At 40.5% G+C, this 12,862-nt stretch overlaps 2 protein-coding genes across 2 annotated transcripts; both read right to left on the reverse strand.

The window, feature by feature from the left end:
* Nucleotides 1-304: 304 nt before the first annotated feature.
* LOC108403117 (olfactory receptor 4D11-like) lies at nt 305-1,240 on the reverse strand. Its single transcript, XM_037011887.2, has one exon. It carries the CDS (start codon nt 1,238-1,240, stop codon nt 305-307), a length of 936 nt encoding a protein of 311 aa, XP_036867782.2.
* A 5,440-nt stretch (nt 1,241-6,680) lies between these two features.
* Nucleotides 6,681-7,625, reverse strand: OR4D6 (olfactory receptor family 4 subfamily D member 6). The gene has a single exon (XM_017670055.3). The coding sequence runs from the start codon at nt 7,623-7,625 to the stop codon at nt 6,681-6,683; it is 945 nt and encodes a 314-aa protein (XP_017525544.3).
* Nucleotides 7,626-12,862: the final 5,237 nt, after the last annotated feature.

Genomic DNA, 12,862 nt, shown 5'->3' on the forward strand with positions numbered 1-12,862 from the left:
TGCATATCTGGACATGGTAGGGCTATCCTTTACCCCATTGCCTGGACACCCAAGAACTTCTATTATATCTCACAATGTGCCCTGATTGCTATCAGTTGCTCTTTAAGAACGATCTTCCTGCATAACTTCCTGCCAGTGCTCCTTCTCAATACCAGTGTTCCAGGTTGCTGAGATATTTTGCATCTGTACCATCCTGCTATAGTTAGTTCCCTACGCATGATTGAGCCCCAATATGTGACAGCTAATATTTTAAGAAAATATTTCAATTATGTACTTGCATCTTGGTCCAGAATCAATAATGTGGCTAACCTCTTTCAGAAACCATGAGTCTTCCCTGCAGTCTCCTCATGGCTGACTTCATCTCCTGGTTCCTCAGGGTGTAGATCAGGGGATTCAGGACAGGGATGATGACAGTGAAGGTGACGGACACGGCCTTGTCTGTGGGGAGGGCAGTGAAGGGCCGGGCATAAACGTAGATGCAGGGCACAAAATGCAGGGTCACTACAGTGATGTGGGCGGTGCAGGTGGAGATGGCTTTCCTCCTGCCCTCCCCTGCCTGGGACCTCAGCATCGTCAGGATGACTGTGTAGGACACGAGAAGAAGGAAAAACCACAGGGTAGTGACCAAACCATTGTTGGAAATCATCAGGAGCTCCAGTGCAGAGGTGTCGGTGCAGGCGAGTTTGAGGACCTGGGGGACATCGCAGTAGAAGCCATCCACAACGTTAGGCCCACAGAAGGGGAGGGCCAGCAGCAGGGAAACCTGCACGATGGAGTGGACAAAGCCCCCCGCCCAGGAGGCCACGATGAGGGCAGAGCACCGCCCCCGACTCATGATGGTCACGTAGTGCAGGGGCTTGGAGATGGCCACGTAGCGGTCAAAGGCCATCACAGAGAGAGAAAAAATGTCTGCCCCACCGAGGAAGTGGAAGAAGAACATCTGTGTGATGCAGCCGTTGAAGGAGATGGTCTTCCTCCTTGACAGCAGGTCCGCCAGGACCTTTGGAGCAGTGACGGAGGAGAAGCAGATGTCCAGGACCGAGAGATTTCGGAGCAGGAAGTACATGGGGGTGTGAAGGCGAGACTCCCAGGTCACAGTGACCGTGGTGGCAACATTTGCTAACACAGTTGTTACATAAACTACAGATAAGATGATAAATAAGAGCAAGCTCAGTTCTTGAGACTGGGTAAGTCCACGAAAAATAAATTCAGACACCCTCGTGTGATTTCTCAGGGCCATTGGATGATATTTCTTCCTCCATGTACGGTTTTGAAGGAAATGGTAATATTACTGAGGCAGTTAAGTCAAGGAAAAGTTTGTCTTTTATACAGAGATTAAAGATACATAAACATTTAAAAAATCATATGTGTTATTCTTCATGAACTTGTTACCTGGGGCCAGCACTCTGTCCTACTTGCCTGTGTTCCTTCATTAGCACAAGCTGTGGTCTGAGCTAGGCCGTTAGTTTTCCTCCTGTACTCAGGCCGGGCCTTTGGGTTCTGCTGAAGTCCATCCCTAGAAGCTGCTGCGGAAGGGAGCTAAGGAAGGCTTCACGGGAGAAGTTGTGGGTTCCCGTACCTTTGTGACTCCAAGCTCTGATTTTGTTCATATTCCATTTTATTTCTATGGCTTAGAAGCCAATAGAATAAATCAGCCCTCAAATACCTTCGAGTAACAACATGATAGGGATCAATTCGAACAGCATAATGTAGTTTTAAAAGCTACTGCACCCTGAATTACAATACATTTTCTGAATATCCCTCTGCAGTTGGGGTGAAGGTGTTATTCCCACATCAATAATACTGAAACTGAACTTAATAAACAAAAGTCAGTTTTCCAAGGTCATACACAAAACCAGTAGCAGAGGGCAAGTAACACAAATTGCTTCTGTCTCCTCGTTGTGCCATCTTTCTGCTATACCGCACCGCCTGCCAGTTTCAGAATAATAAATCCAATAGCTTGTATATTGAACCTCTTTAGGGACATTTTTTGGAACTTTCAGTGATGGGTTTCATCAGGTCCTCAATTTCCTTTCTCCATCACAATGGAATTTTAGACTATTACCCTTCTATTACCTTTCAGAAATGACAAGTCTTCTCTTTAGGTTTTTATTTCATTCCATAGATACTTAGGAGTTGAAGTTTAACACAAAGAAGACAGCAGGGATGATGATGGAGATGCTACTGTTCACAACGAAGACAGCGAAAGTCCAAGCCTGTGTACTTGGGGAAAATGGCAAGAAATGCAAGATTACCCCAGTGATGAAGGTAATACAGACATACTCTTCCTGTGAAACTTATACAGTTTCTGATGAGATTGGGAATTGCATCTCCTGACGGCGCACACATCAACATGAGGTGGAAGCAATGGCAGCTCCCAGTCCCTGGAGGCTCATAGGTTCCAGTTAGAGTCCTGGCTGGAGAGGAGGTGGCAGACCCAACTGAGAATTTTCAGTTTACAATATTTTGCCCATGTGAGCTAGGAGTAAGCAATCCTTTTATTGCTTGAGGATTCATTTAAGAAGAATAAAGTTCCTGAGAACTTTAAGTGTCATGTACAAGGTCATATAGAAAACTAGTGGTGAAGTCAGACTTACCTCCAGCAAAATATATTTGCCACCTATGTCATTTGAGTGATTTCTGAGAAGACTGATAGGAGTGGCAGTGATGACAAGTTAACGCAGAGTTAGAGGGAAAAAAAAAACCCCTTGGCCTAAGCATCTGCCTGCGTCATCTGGCACTGCCTGCAGATGGTCCCTAGGTCTCTGGCTGGCTGGGAAGCATTGTACTTAGTCTGTACGGAAACAACACACAGAGCTTTCAACACACAGAGCTTTGAGAACTTACATGGATGAATAACAAAAGCACACACCTCTCCTTTGTTCTGGAGAATGTCATTACTGGCCTTGTCTCCCCAGCCATTCAGTCTGTGCGGGGACCGTCATCTCCACAGCACATACTGATGGGGAGCATGTTTTATCCAGAAGACTGGATAATTATACTGAGCTACTCACATTGCAAGGGACCCGGACACTGTGTAGAAACTCCCCTGAGGACTGCACTTTCTTCACATCTCTCAGTTTGTCCCCTTCCCATCATCCTCAGTTAAACCCCTATCAATTCTCCTTAGATTGTTGCAGGGGTTCCCTAACAATCTCATTTCTTGTATGGTTTCCTCGAATTCATCCTTTCTGTTTCTAGAAATAAGTTTGTAAGTCACAAATGGGACCATTTAATCCTCTGTTTGAAATTTCCAGTAGTTCCCTATTGCCTACAGAATAAAAACTAAACTCCCACAGCATTCAAGACTTCCCTTCATCTTAAATATTATCTGGAGTCCTGTGTTCCTTTGGGGCTGTTTCCGGTGTTTCAGTGGCATGTCAGTCTTCACTGTCCCATGCCTTTGGGTCTGTGTTCCTGTTGCTCCCCTACCTACTGCGTCCTCCCCACTCTCAGAGTCCCCCACCTGTAGTCCTTCACAGCACTGATCTTTGAATGCTCAGGTTTAGAACCTCCTTTTCTGTGAAGAGTTTTCTGATGCCCTTTGTGATTCATCATTCTGTGTACTGACCTGTCTTCTGGCACGTGTAATGGTTTCTTCCATCTAATTTCTTATATGTCAATCTCTCCTTAGTTCAATATAATTTCCCTGTGACATCTCAAGTTCATCCTGCCTGCTAGGTGTTTCATTTGTCTTTGTATCATCAAAGCTTTACCTAGTATGGGGCATGTGTTAGGTGCTCAATAACTTTTTTTTTGAATTAATGAATTAACCTAGCTGAGATGTGCACCTCATGACTTATAATCTCCAGCACTGGAGTGTGGGTGAGTGAGAAGGATCTTGGTGAAGACAGGCTAAGAACCTTTTCTGTTAATGTCCTTGACTTGGCCTGAGGGATGCCCATTAGAGATTGGTCTTCTGATCCATGCTGTGAAATAGCTCTGTGACCTTGAGAAAGTCACGTTGCCTCTCTGAGCCTCAGATCTCAGTTTTAACTGTGGCAGCAGGTTAGTGTGAATTAGCAGATGAACATTAAGAGCTTTGGAGTAGAGGCACCTGGTTGGAATTCTGCCTCTTCCTCCTTTTTTCCTGGGTGTATTTCTTTATTTTCTTCAATTTCCTCCTCTGTGAAATGGGAAGCATTACACTTACTTCATTGTGTATCATAACAAATAACTGTGATCATCTTTGTAAAGTACCCAGCACATAGGAGCCATTCAGTTGTTTTTTTCTCTTTCTCCCCAAAACAATATCTACTTTGTCTATCATGAGGAGTTATTTGTGAGGACATTTCCAGAATGTAAAAGGCTATTCAATAGAAAAGCAGCTTCTCTTTGAACCAACTTGCTTATTTTTGTTTCAGTGAACTTGTGTGAATTAACTAAGTGGACCAGAAGTTTCAGCACCGGGTCACTGTGTTTGGGAATAAGGCTGTTTCTGGATCAAAGGCCGAAGAGACCCAGGGAGTCATGGGCAATGTATGGATATGGGGCTGCCTTTGAAATCTCTACAGGTTTTGAGGGAATTGGGGTTAAATTCGTATTTTTAAGGAAAATGAGTCTGTGATCTCTGTGAACAAACCCTAACCTGGACAAAATCTCTTCTTTTACACAACTCAACTGTTCCATCCAATATAAGCTGCTTCCCCTTTTACTGCACTGTCCCCGTCTCTGTGGCTCCTTCTCTTAGGAAGGCATCCCACCTTTCCCAATGTTTATTGGGAATGTTTCCCAACATCCACTTTGTTTTTCATCACTAAAGTTTTCAGCTATTTGCAGTAACTTATACACCAGATACATTTTTCATGCTCATCACAGTCTGCCATTGAATGTCCTCACCTAAACCTTCAGTGTCCATCCAGGAATTTATGCCATCTGGGACTGGGTAGCTGGGCGTCCGCATACATGATGCTGAGAAAGTATGTTAGAAGGTGAAGTCCTTCTGAAGATCAGTTGCATGGAACTCCTCAGCCTTCACGTTGGAAAGGGCAGACTCGGAGTCATGTCATAATGGCTCTTCTGCGTTTCCCACATTGTCCCTGCCATGTGAACTAGTCCCTCAGGCTCAAACGTAATAGAAAAATGAGCAAAGGGAATTTCAGTGGATGTGAGTGTGGGAATAGTATGGACATTCTTCTGATAGTGTTGGCATTCCTGTGGGAGTTATTAAACAGTTTCCAAGTCATTACTGCATGCAAGTCCACACATACACACATAGGCATGCCCAGATGCACATGCACACAGGCACACACACACACGGACATGCGTGTACAGATGTATATGCATGCACATGTGTATACACACACTCATGTATGAAGATGCTCACATTTATATGCTTTCCAAACTCTTGTAAAGCCCAGAGGACACAAGTCTGTATTTGAGAGGCACCAGTTTATGATTAAGAGTCTTGGCCCAATGTTTCTGTCTTGTAGGACTGAGACAAGATCACAGATGTATGTCTCCTATTAGGACCTTTTTGGCCAAATATTAATGCATCATAATAATCTGCAAAAAAATTGTTCTGTATGTTGCAATATCCTGAGCTTCCTTATTCTTTTTGGACAATTTTTTAATGACTATTGGAGGCCAGAAAGTGGAATTTGAGGTGAGCAGAGAGAGAAGGGAGATTTATTGTCTCTACCTATTTACTTTATTGGACTTTCTCTTGGGAAGAAGGGTGGATTATAATGCAGACCCAGTGGCTGTTCCTAAATGACCCTGCAAATGCTGTCTTCCTTTTCTCTCCTGGTACACAAAATGGGCTTTGAGTGTGTGCAAAAGTATTTTTTAGGTAATTTTTTCTTGTCTTGCAATGACTTGTCTTGAATTGTCTGTGTGTACATAGACAAAAACTCTAGTTTTGTTTCACCTGTAAAAGCCCTGAGATTGAAACAGAGAGAAGATAGGGGGAAGAAGAAAGTTCAGATTATCATAAATTATCATTGTGGATTTTGTGAAAATATAGCCCCAAACTATACAAGTACTTCTGAGATTAATTTAAGCAGGCAAATCAGTAGAATGGACCTGAGAATAGGAAATACTTGTCCCACAGGTAGATTTGTCTATGTATGTATCTGACTTAAAATATGCCTTATCTTTTCACTAACTGGTAAAATAAATAGAAAATTCTGTACTCAAATTATTGAATCAAGAAGTGATTTTATTAATCAGTTGGAAATAACAGAGTCACTAGTGACAGAATGTGTGAAATAAATACATCCATGTTCTGTATATGTGCTTATTTAGGAAAGAGGGATAGATAATAGGGAACATTGATTATATGCCTGGTTAATGCCATGAACGTTGTTAATCATCACAACAGTAATCCTCTCAACCTGTATCGTTCTTCATCCTCGTGGCCCCTTGTGGCTAGGCACTGTCATTGCCATATTACAGGTGGTAAAAGTGAGGTGAAATATGTTGACATCAGAAGCACAGGTTATACCCAAATAGTACTTAGGCTATTGATTCCAATCTTATACCCCATATTTCTTCCAGTCCCCAAGCCCAGTAGCTTATGCTCAGTCTCCTCTCTTCGTTTTGTTTTCATATTCCTTCTTATTAGGTTCTGCTGAGTTGAGTGGCTGTGAGGATATAGAGAAATGGTTGGAGAAAGACCCTTAGGATAGCAGTTTGAGAAAACCAAATCAGAATTAGATTTCCAGTATCAGTCTGACTGCTCACCCCAGTTTACTGCTCTCAGAAGGCCCAAGCCTCCTCTGCAGTCTTTGCATGGCCGACTTCATCTCCTGATTCCTCAGGGTGTAGATCATGGGGTTCAGCATGGGGGTAATGACTGTGTTACTGATGGACACTGCAGTGTCCATGGGCAGCGTTGTGAAGGGCCGGCAGTAGATATAAATGCAAGGGGCAAAGTGCAGAGTCACCACCAGGATGTGGGAGGTGCAGGTAGAGAGGGCCTTCTTTCGCCCCTCCCCAGAGCGAGACCTGAGCATCACCAGAATAACGGTGTAGGACCCCAGGAGCAGGAGGAACCACAGCAGGGTCACCAGCCCATTGTTAGAGATCATGAGAAGCTCCAGAGCCAAGGTGTCCACGCAGGCCAGTCTAAGCACTTGGGGCACATCACAGTAGAAGGCATCTAGGCTGTTGGGACCACAGAAGGGGAGTGGAAGCATCAGAATTATCTGGACAGCCGAGTGCAAACCACCGCCTACCCAGGAAGCCACTACCAAGCCCACCCACACCTCTCTTCTCATAACGGTCACATAATGCAGGGGTTTGGCAATGGCAAGGTATCTGTCATAGGCCATCACAGAGAGGAAAAAAATATCTGCTCCACCAACAAAGTGGAAGAAAAATATCTGTGCCATGCAGCCATTGTAGGAGATAGTTTTCCTCTCTGATAGAAGATCCACCAGGAACTTGGGCCCAGTGACCGACGAAAAGACAATGTCCAAGACCGATTTATTTCGCAGAAGGAAGTACATGGGAGTGTGGAGGCGGGACTCACAGGTTATGGTCACCACAATGAGGGCATTGCCCAGCACGGTTGTGACGTACACAGCAAGGAAGACCACAAACAAGAAAAACTCCAGCTCGTGGAAATGAGTAAGTTCCAGAAAAGCAAATTCCTTCACGTTGGTGTTGTTGCCCTGCCTCATGACGGGAACCACCTTCTTCCAGGTCTGCCTGCAGAGAGGATACGTTTGGGTTAGGAGTTTGGTGTCATGAGGTGACTACGTCACTTATCACATATTATTACAAGGCTCTCTCAAGCATGCAGAACATCATGACTACGCAGAAAAAAAAAAAACAAGCTAAAATCTCCCCTTCTGGGCCTGAAAATTCTTTGTCTTGATAATTCTACCCTAGGGTGATGGGAAGAACAACCACACTGCTATCTCCTCACTCTAACTAGAGAGAGATGGAATGACTGATCATTTGAATATGGCTTCTCTTCTGCCCTGGTTCTAGTAACTTCTTCACATGAGCCACATATATGCAAAGCTTTATACTTTACCAAAGGCTCTCACCTGCAACATCTCATCTTGATTTTGATTCTTATGATGTCTCTGCAGAGTCTATAAAGTGGTTATGATGATCTCCATTTTTATATATGGGAAACTGGAGCTTAAAACATTTAATGACTTGCCCGCATTTGCATCACTGCAAGTTCATAAGTGGCATATCAAGGATTCAAACCTGAATAATAATTTTTCTGTCTTGACAAAGACTCCCTCCTTGACCAAATTTTAGTTGGGCTCCTCTGGGTGCTCAGCATTGGCCTTTCATGTCTTTTTTTGCTGAGCCCAGACCTAACTCATCCCTCCCCACTTTAGGAGTAAATAGAGAAGGAGGTTTATTTTTTCCACAATCAGTCTATCAGTTGCTGAAAGATGAAGAGTTACAAAAAACATTTTCAGGTACTTTTGTAGGTTTTTTTTTATCATGAGACTACTTAAGGTATGCCCTTTTAACAAATTTCAAGTATGCAATAAAGTATTTTTAACTATAGTGGCATTGTTGTCCATTAGAGTTCCAGAACTTATTCATCTTGCATATCTGAAACTTTGTATCTTTGACCGACATCTCTTATCCCCTTCCCAAGTCCCTGGTAATCATCATTCTATTCTCTGCTTCCATGAGTGGAGGATGTTATGCAAAGGATGAAATGAGACAGAAAGACAAATACTGCAAGAACTCCCTTACATGTGTAATCTAACATAACCAAAGTCCTAGAAAGATAAAAGTGTGTTAACCATTTTGTTGACTCAAATTTCAGGGATTTTCTACTATTACTATATTAGAGCAAAATAGGTTTTTTCAAGTCAGATATCTGACCATCAGAGGACAAAAGTCTTTTCAGTAACAATATCTGTATGTCCAAGGACTTTCATATCCCAGATAATTTAAAAACATTCAAATAGTTGAGATGACCAAAATCCAGTTCAACAGTAGAAGGTAGATAGTCTTCATATTTGAAGCAATGGATTTATATCTAAAGAAAATAGCTTAAGAAAGGAGTAGACTAGATGAAAAAAAGAACAGAACAATTTCCCTGAAATAAAAGCAGAGTAAAGCCTTCCACAAACGATCTATTTCTCCGTGTGTATTTTTCTAGTTCTGTTATAACTGGGTGCATTTTATGGCCTAATTTCAAGAGTTAGACATACAGAAAGATTTCTAAATATAAATCTTCTCCATTTTTTCCTAGATCCCTGATGTTCTTACCATGAGAAACATTTAATTCTGTTGAAATGTGAAATTCCATCTTTAATGTTTTTTTTATGTTGTTTCAGTAGAAATCCTACTTGTGCCAGCATCCACCTAAAATCAGAATTCTGGGGTTTTTTACTGCCACCTAGTAAATATCAGAAAGCTATGTAAATGGTATACTATGTTTGGAATTATGTTATTGCTTTTTATCAAAGGTCTCGACAAAGAAGAGCCCAGTTTATGACTGTATTAAGGGCCAAATGTATTCAGTTCCCCCCATTTGAGACCCCAAGGGACACATTTGTCCTAGACCCAAGTGTAAGGAAAAACTTCCTCAGGAATCCAGAAGATTCTTCCTCTTAGACAATGAAGACTGTGTAGTGAGCCATTTCTCTTTGTTTTGTTTTGCTTTCCAGAACTTCAAAAACATATCTGTGGCTTCATTTCCTACTCTGTGTTTTCTCAAGTGTAGTCTCTTAACAGTCTCTTCAAGATCTCCTTTTGTAGAATGTGATGGTAAATGTGTTGGTCGCTGAAGACACTGGTCCTCATATATGTCCATCAGGCAGTTCAAGAATAAGTATTGGTCAGAAAGGCTAGATTGGAATGGGGCATTAGCCAGGACAACAGAGCCGTCTTGGAAGATGGGTTGAAAAGAAAATATGGAAATCAGAGGTGGGTGGGTGGCATGGGGAGTCAAGCTTGTAGAATGTGCAGGAAGTAAGGGGCCACGTAAGTCATACATTGCTCTTTCAGTTGAGCCCTAATTACTATTTTCAAATAATGCTGCTCTCAACATTTTTTTTTTTAGATAATTATTTTTTATTGAAGGGTAGTTGACACACAGTATTACATTAGTTTCAGGTGTACAACACAGTGATTGAACATTTATATACATGATAATTCTAGGTACCAGCTATCACCATACCAAGTTGTTACAATATTTTGACTTACATCCCAGTTACTTACTTATTTTACAATTGGAAGTGTGTACTTTTTTTTTTTGAGGGCATCTCTCCTATTTTTTTTGATCAAATGGTTGTTAACAACAATAAAATTCTATATAGGGGACTCAATGCTCAATGTATAATCATTAATCCACCCCAAGCCTAATTTTCATCAGTCTCCAATCTTCTGAAGCATAACGAACAAGTTCTTTCATGGAGAACAAATTCTTACATAGTGAATAAGTTACATGGTGAATAGTACAAGGGCAGTCATCACAGAAACTTTTGGTTTTGATCATGCATTATGAACTATAAACAGTCAGCTCAAATATGAATATTCATTGATTTTTATACTTGATTTATATGTGGATACCACATTTCTCTCTTTATTATTATTATTTTTAATAAAATGCTGAAGTGGTAGGTAGATGCAAGATAAAGGTAGAAAATATATCAACATTTTATAAATGCATTTTTATGTGTATAGGTAAGTCCAGAAATGGACTTACTGGGTCAAATTATGTCAGCTTTCTAATTTTAACTGATGATTCGGTTACTGTAAAAAAACCCAGCCTAACTCAATTGTGTTTGATTTTTTAATTTCTTTTTATAGACAGACACTGAGATAAAATAAATTTCAGTACTTGTTAACTTCTCATGGAAAGGGAAGACTAAAGATTATGTCATCTTAGTAATATAAATGTCAAAATGTAAATTAATTAAAATATTAGGATAAAGTTTAAGTAAATGTTTTTATTATTTTGTGGATAGAGAACTTTGTAAGCATTACACTAAAGATTATTAGATTTGATTAAAAAAAATAGGAAACTTCCATGTTTCAAAAGCATGAAAAATAAGTTGAAAAATAAGAATACATGAAAAACGGGAAAATAAAAGTAAAACAACATAATACAAAATAGGCTTAATACCTTTGGTATATAAGAGTTCTCATTAATCAGTAAGAGATAGCAGGTACTTTAAAAAATTTAAATTGCAATTTGATATCCATCCTCATCTGAAATCAGATGACTGGCCAATATTGAAAACAAGCATTACTGACATGGATGTGGGGTAAATGTGGTTGGTGGGAGTATAGACAGTGACAGACTATTTGGGGTTTACACATCAAAACTTAAACATGCATATCCTGGGATGCAGAAATTCTAATTTGGAAATTTATGCTAAAGAGTTGATAAACCAAGTGCTTAATGTCACCAGTACAAAGAAAGTTCGTCACAGTTTATATTTTTGAAGAAATTAAATAAAAAATTAGAAGTTAGTGTCTGATATATAAAATGTTTCAATGTTATGGTACAATAGAAAAATCTGTTATTTTCAGCCATTCAAACTGATAAGGTAGAACTTTACTTGTAGAGATGGTAAGATTCCCTTTTAATGACTTACTGAAGCACTGAATGTATAATATTATGTTATTTTTGGCAAAACAAATTCACATGCCTAGTAGAAATCTGGAAAGATATATATAATGATAGTAGCAGCCGTTATCTGTGAGTAACTGGATTTGGGTAATTTTGCTTTAAAAAGACATTCCATTGCATCCAATTTTAAAAAATGATTTAAAGTGGCTTCTATTCTGAAAATCAGAAAAAAATCCTACACATATTCATAACCTGAAATTAAAGATTTTCCCCGTTAATTTGAGTTCTGATATTATGCGTCTTATATAGTTATCTTAGGAAGTTATCTTAGTGAATAATTATCTGGATAGTTATCTTAGGAAGGTTGACTTATTAAGCAAAGAGGTATTCAGGGAAGACAGTTTTAATTGTTCTTTTGGTATGTTATGGTTACACGAGGCATTGGCTGGAGGCATCTCATGGAGAGCCTGGGACCAGCAAAGTCAGATCTCTAGTAACTGAGGTCAAAGCTAACTTATCGTTAGCTTCTCTTCTGAATGAATATGGTTCCACTCCCTCTTCGGACCAATCATCATATGTGGATCTAGACTGTCAGGTGCAATGTCAGGTCAGGATCCAATGGTGGCCTTTCTGTCTTGCAACCTCAGGTTGTGTTATGGAACCCAGAGACATCTTGTTCCAACGAGCACAGCCTTTGAATTCAGGATCAAGTATTTTAAATTTTGACTGGTGACCCTGAGCAACTTCACCTTTATGCACCTCAGAATCTTCTTCCGTGGAATGGGGAACATAAGGCTTACTTGGCAGGGAGGTTTACTTGTGAAAACCCAGCACTTTTTATTGCCTGTTATTAGGTATCTCTTTGTGTCCCTTCCTCCAAATGCAAACTCCTCAAAGGCAGCAACTCTACTTTGTCACCATTGTTGGCTCCTACCAGGCAATAATTCTTTCTGAATAGATGACTGAGCAAATGGATGGCCAGGGCCTGAAATGCAGCAGTTACCAAGCAAGTCTTTGTTCTCCTGTACTTCACCTTCAGCCTGCCCCTTTTGTCCCCCTATTCACTTTTGTTGTTACATTACGTCAAGTAAATGACAATTCATATGAAAGCACGCTGTGAATGCAAAACAGTGTACAAATATAGGGTGATAACATCACTGTAATGCTAAGGGAAATATTTAATTGTTTCTCTCTCTGCTTCCAGCAAACTGTTAACCTCTTTCTCAGGAAAAGGCTGTGCCAGTTATTTTCCTACACATTGTAGGTGCTCAGTAAATGTTTATGGAATGAGTTTTAATACACAAAAAAAATCACCTTCTAATTTCAATGTGTCTTGAGAAGCCTAATATTTTATGT

Source organism: Manis javanica, unplaced genomic scaffold, assembly GCF_040802235.1.
Source record: "Manis javanica isolate MJ-LG unplaced genomic scaffold, MJ_LKY HiC_scaffold_25, whole genome shotgun sequence".
Taxonomy (NCBI): domain Eukaryota; kingdom Metazoa; phylum Chordata; class Mammalia; order Pholidota; family Manidae; genus Manis; species Manis javanica.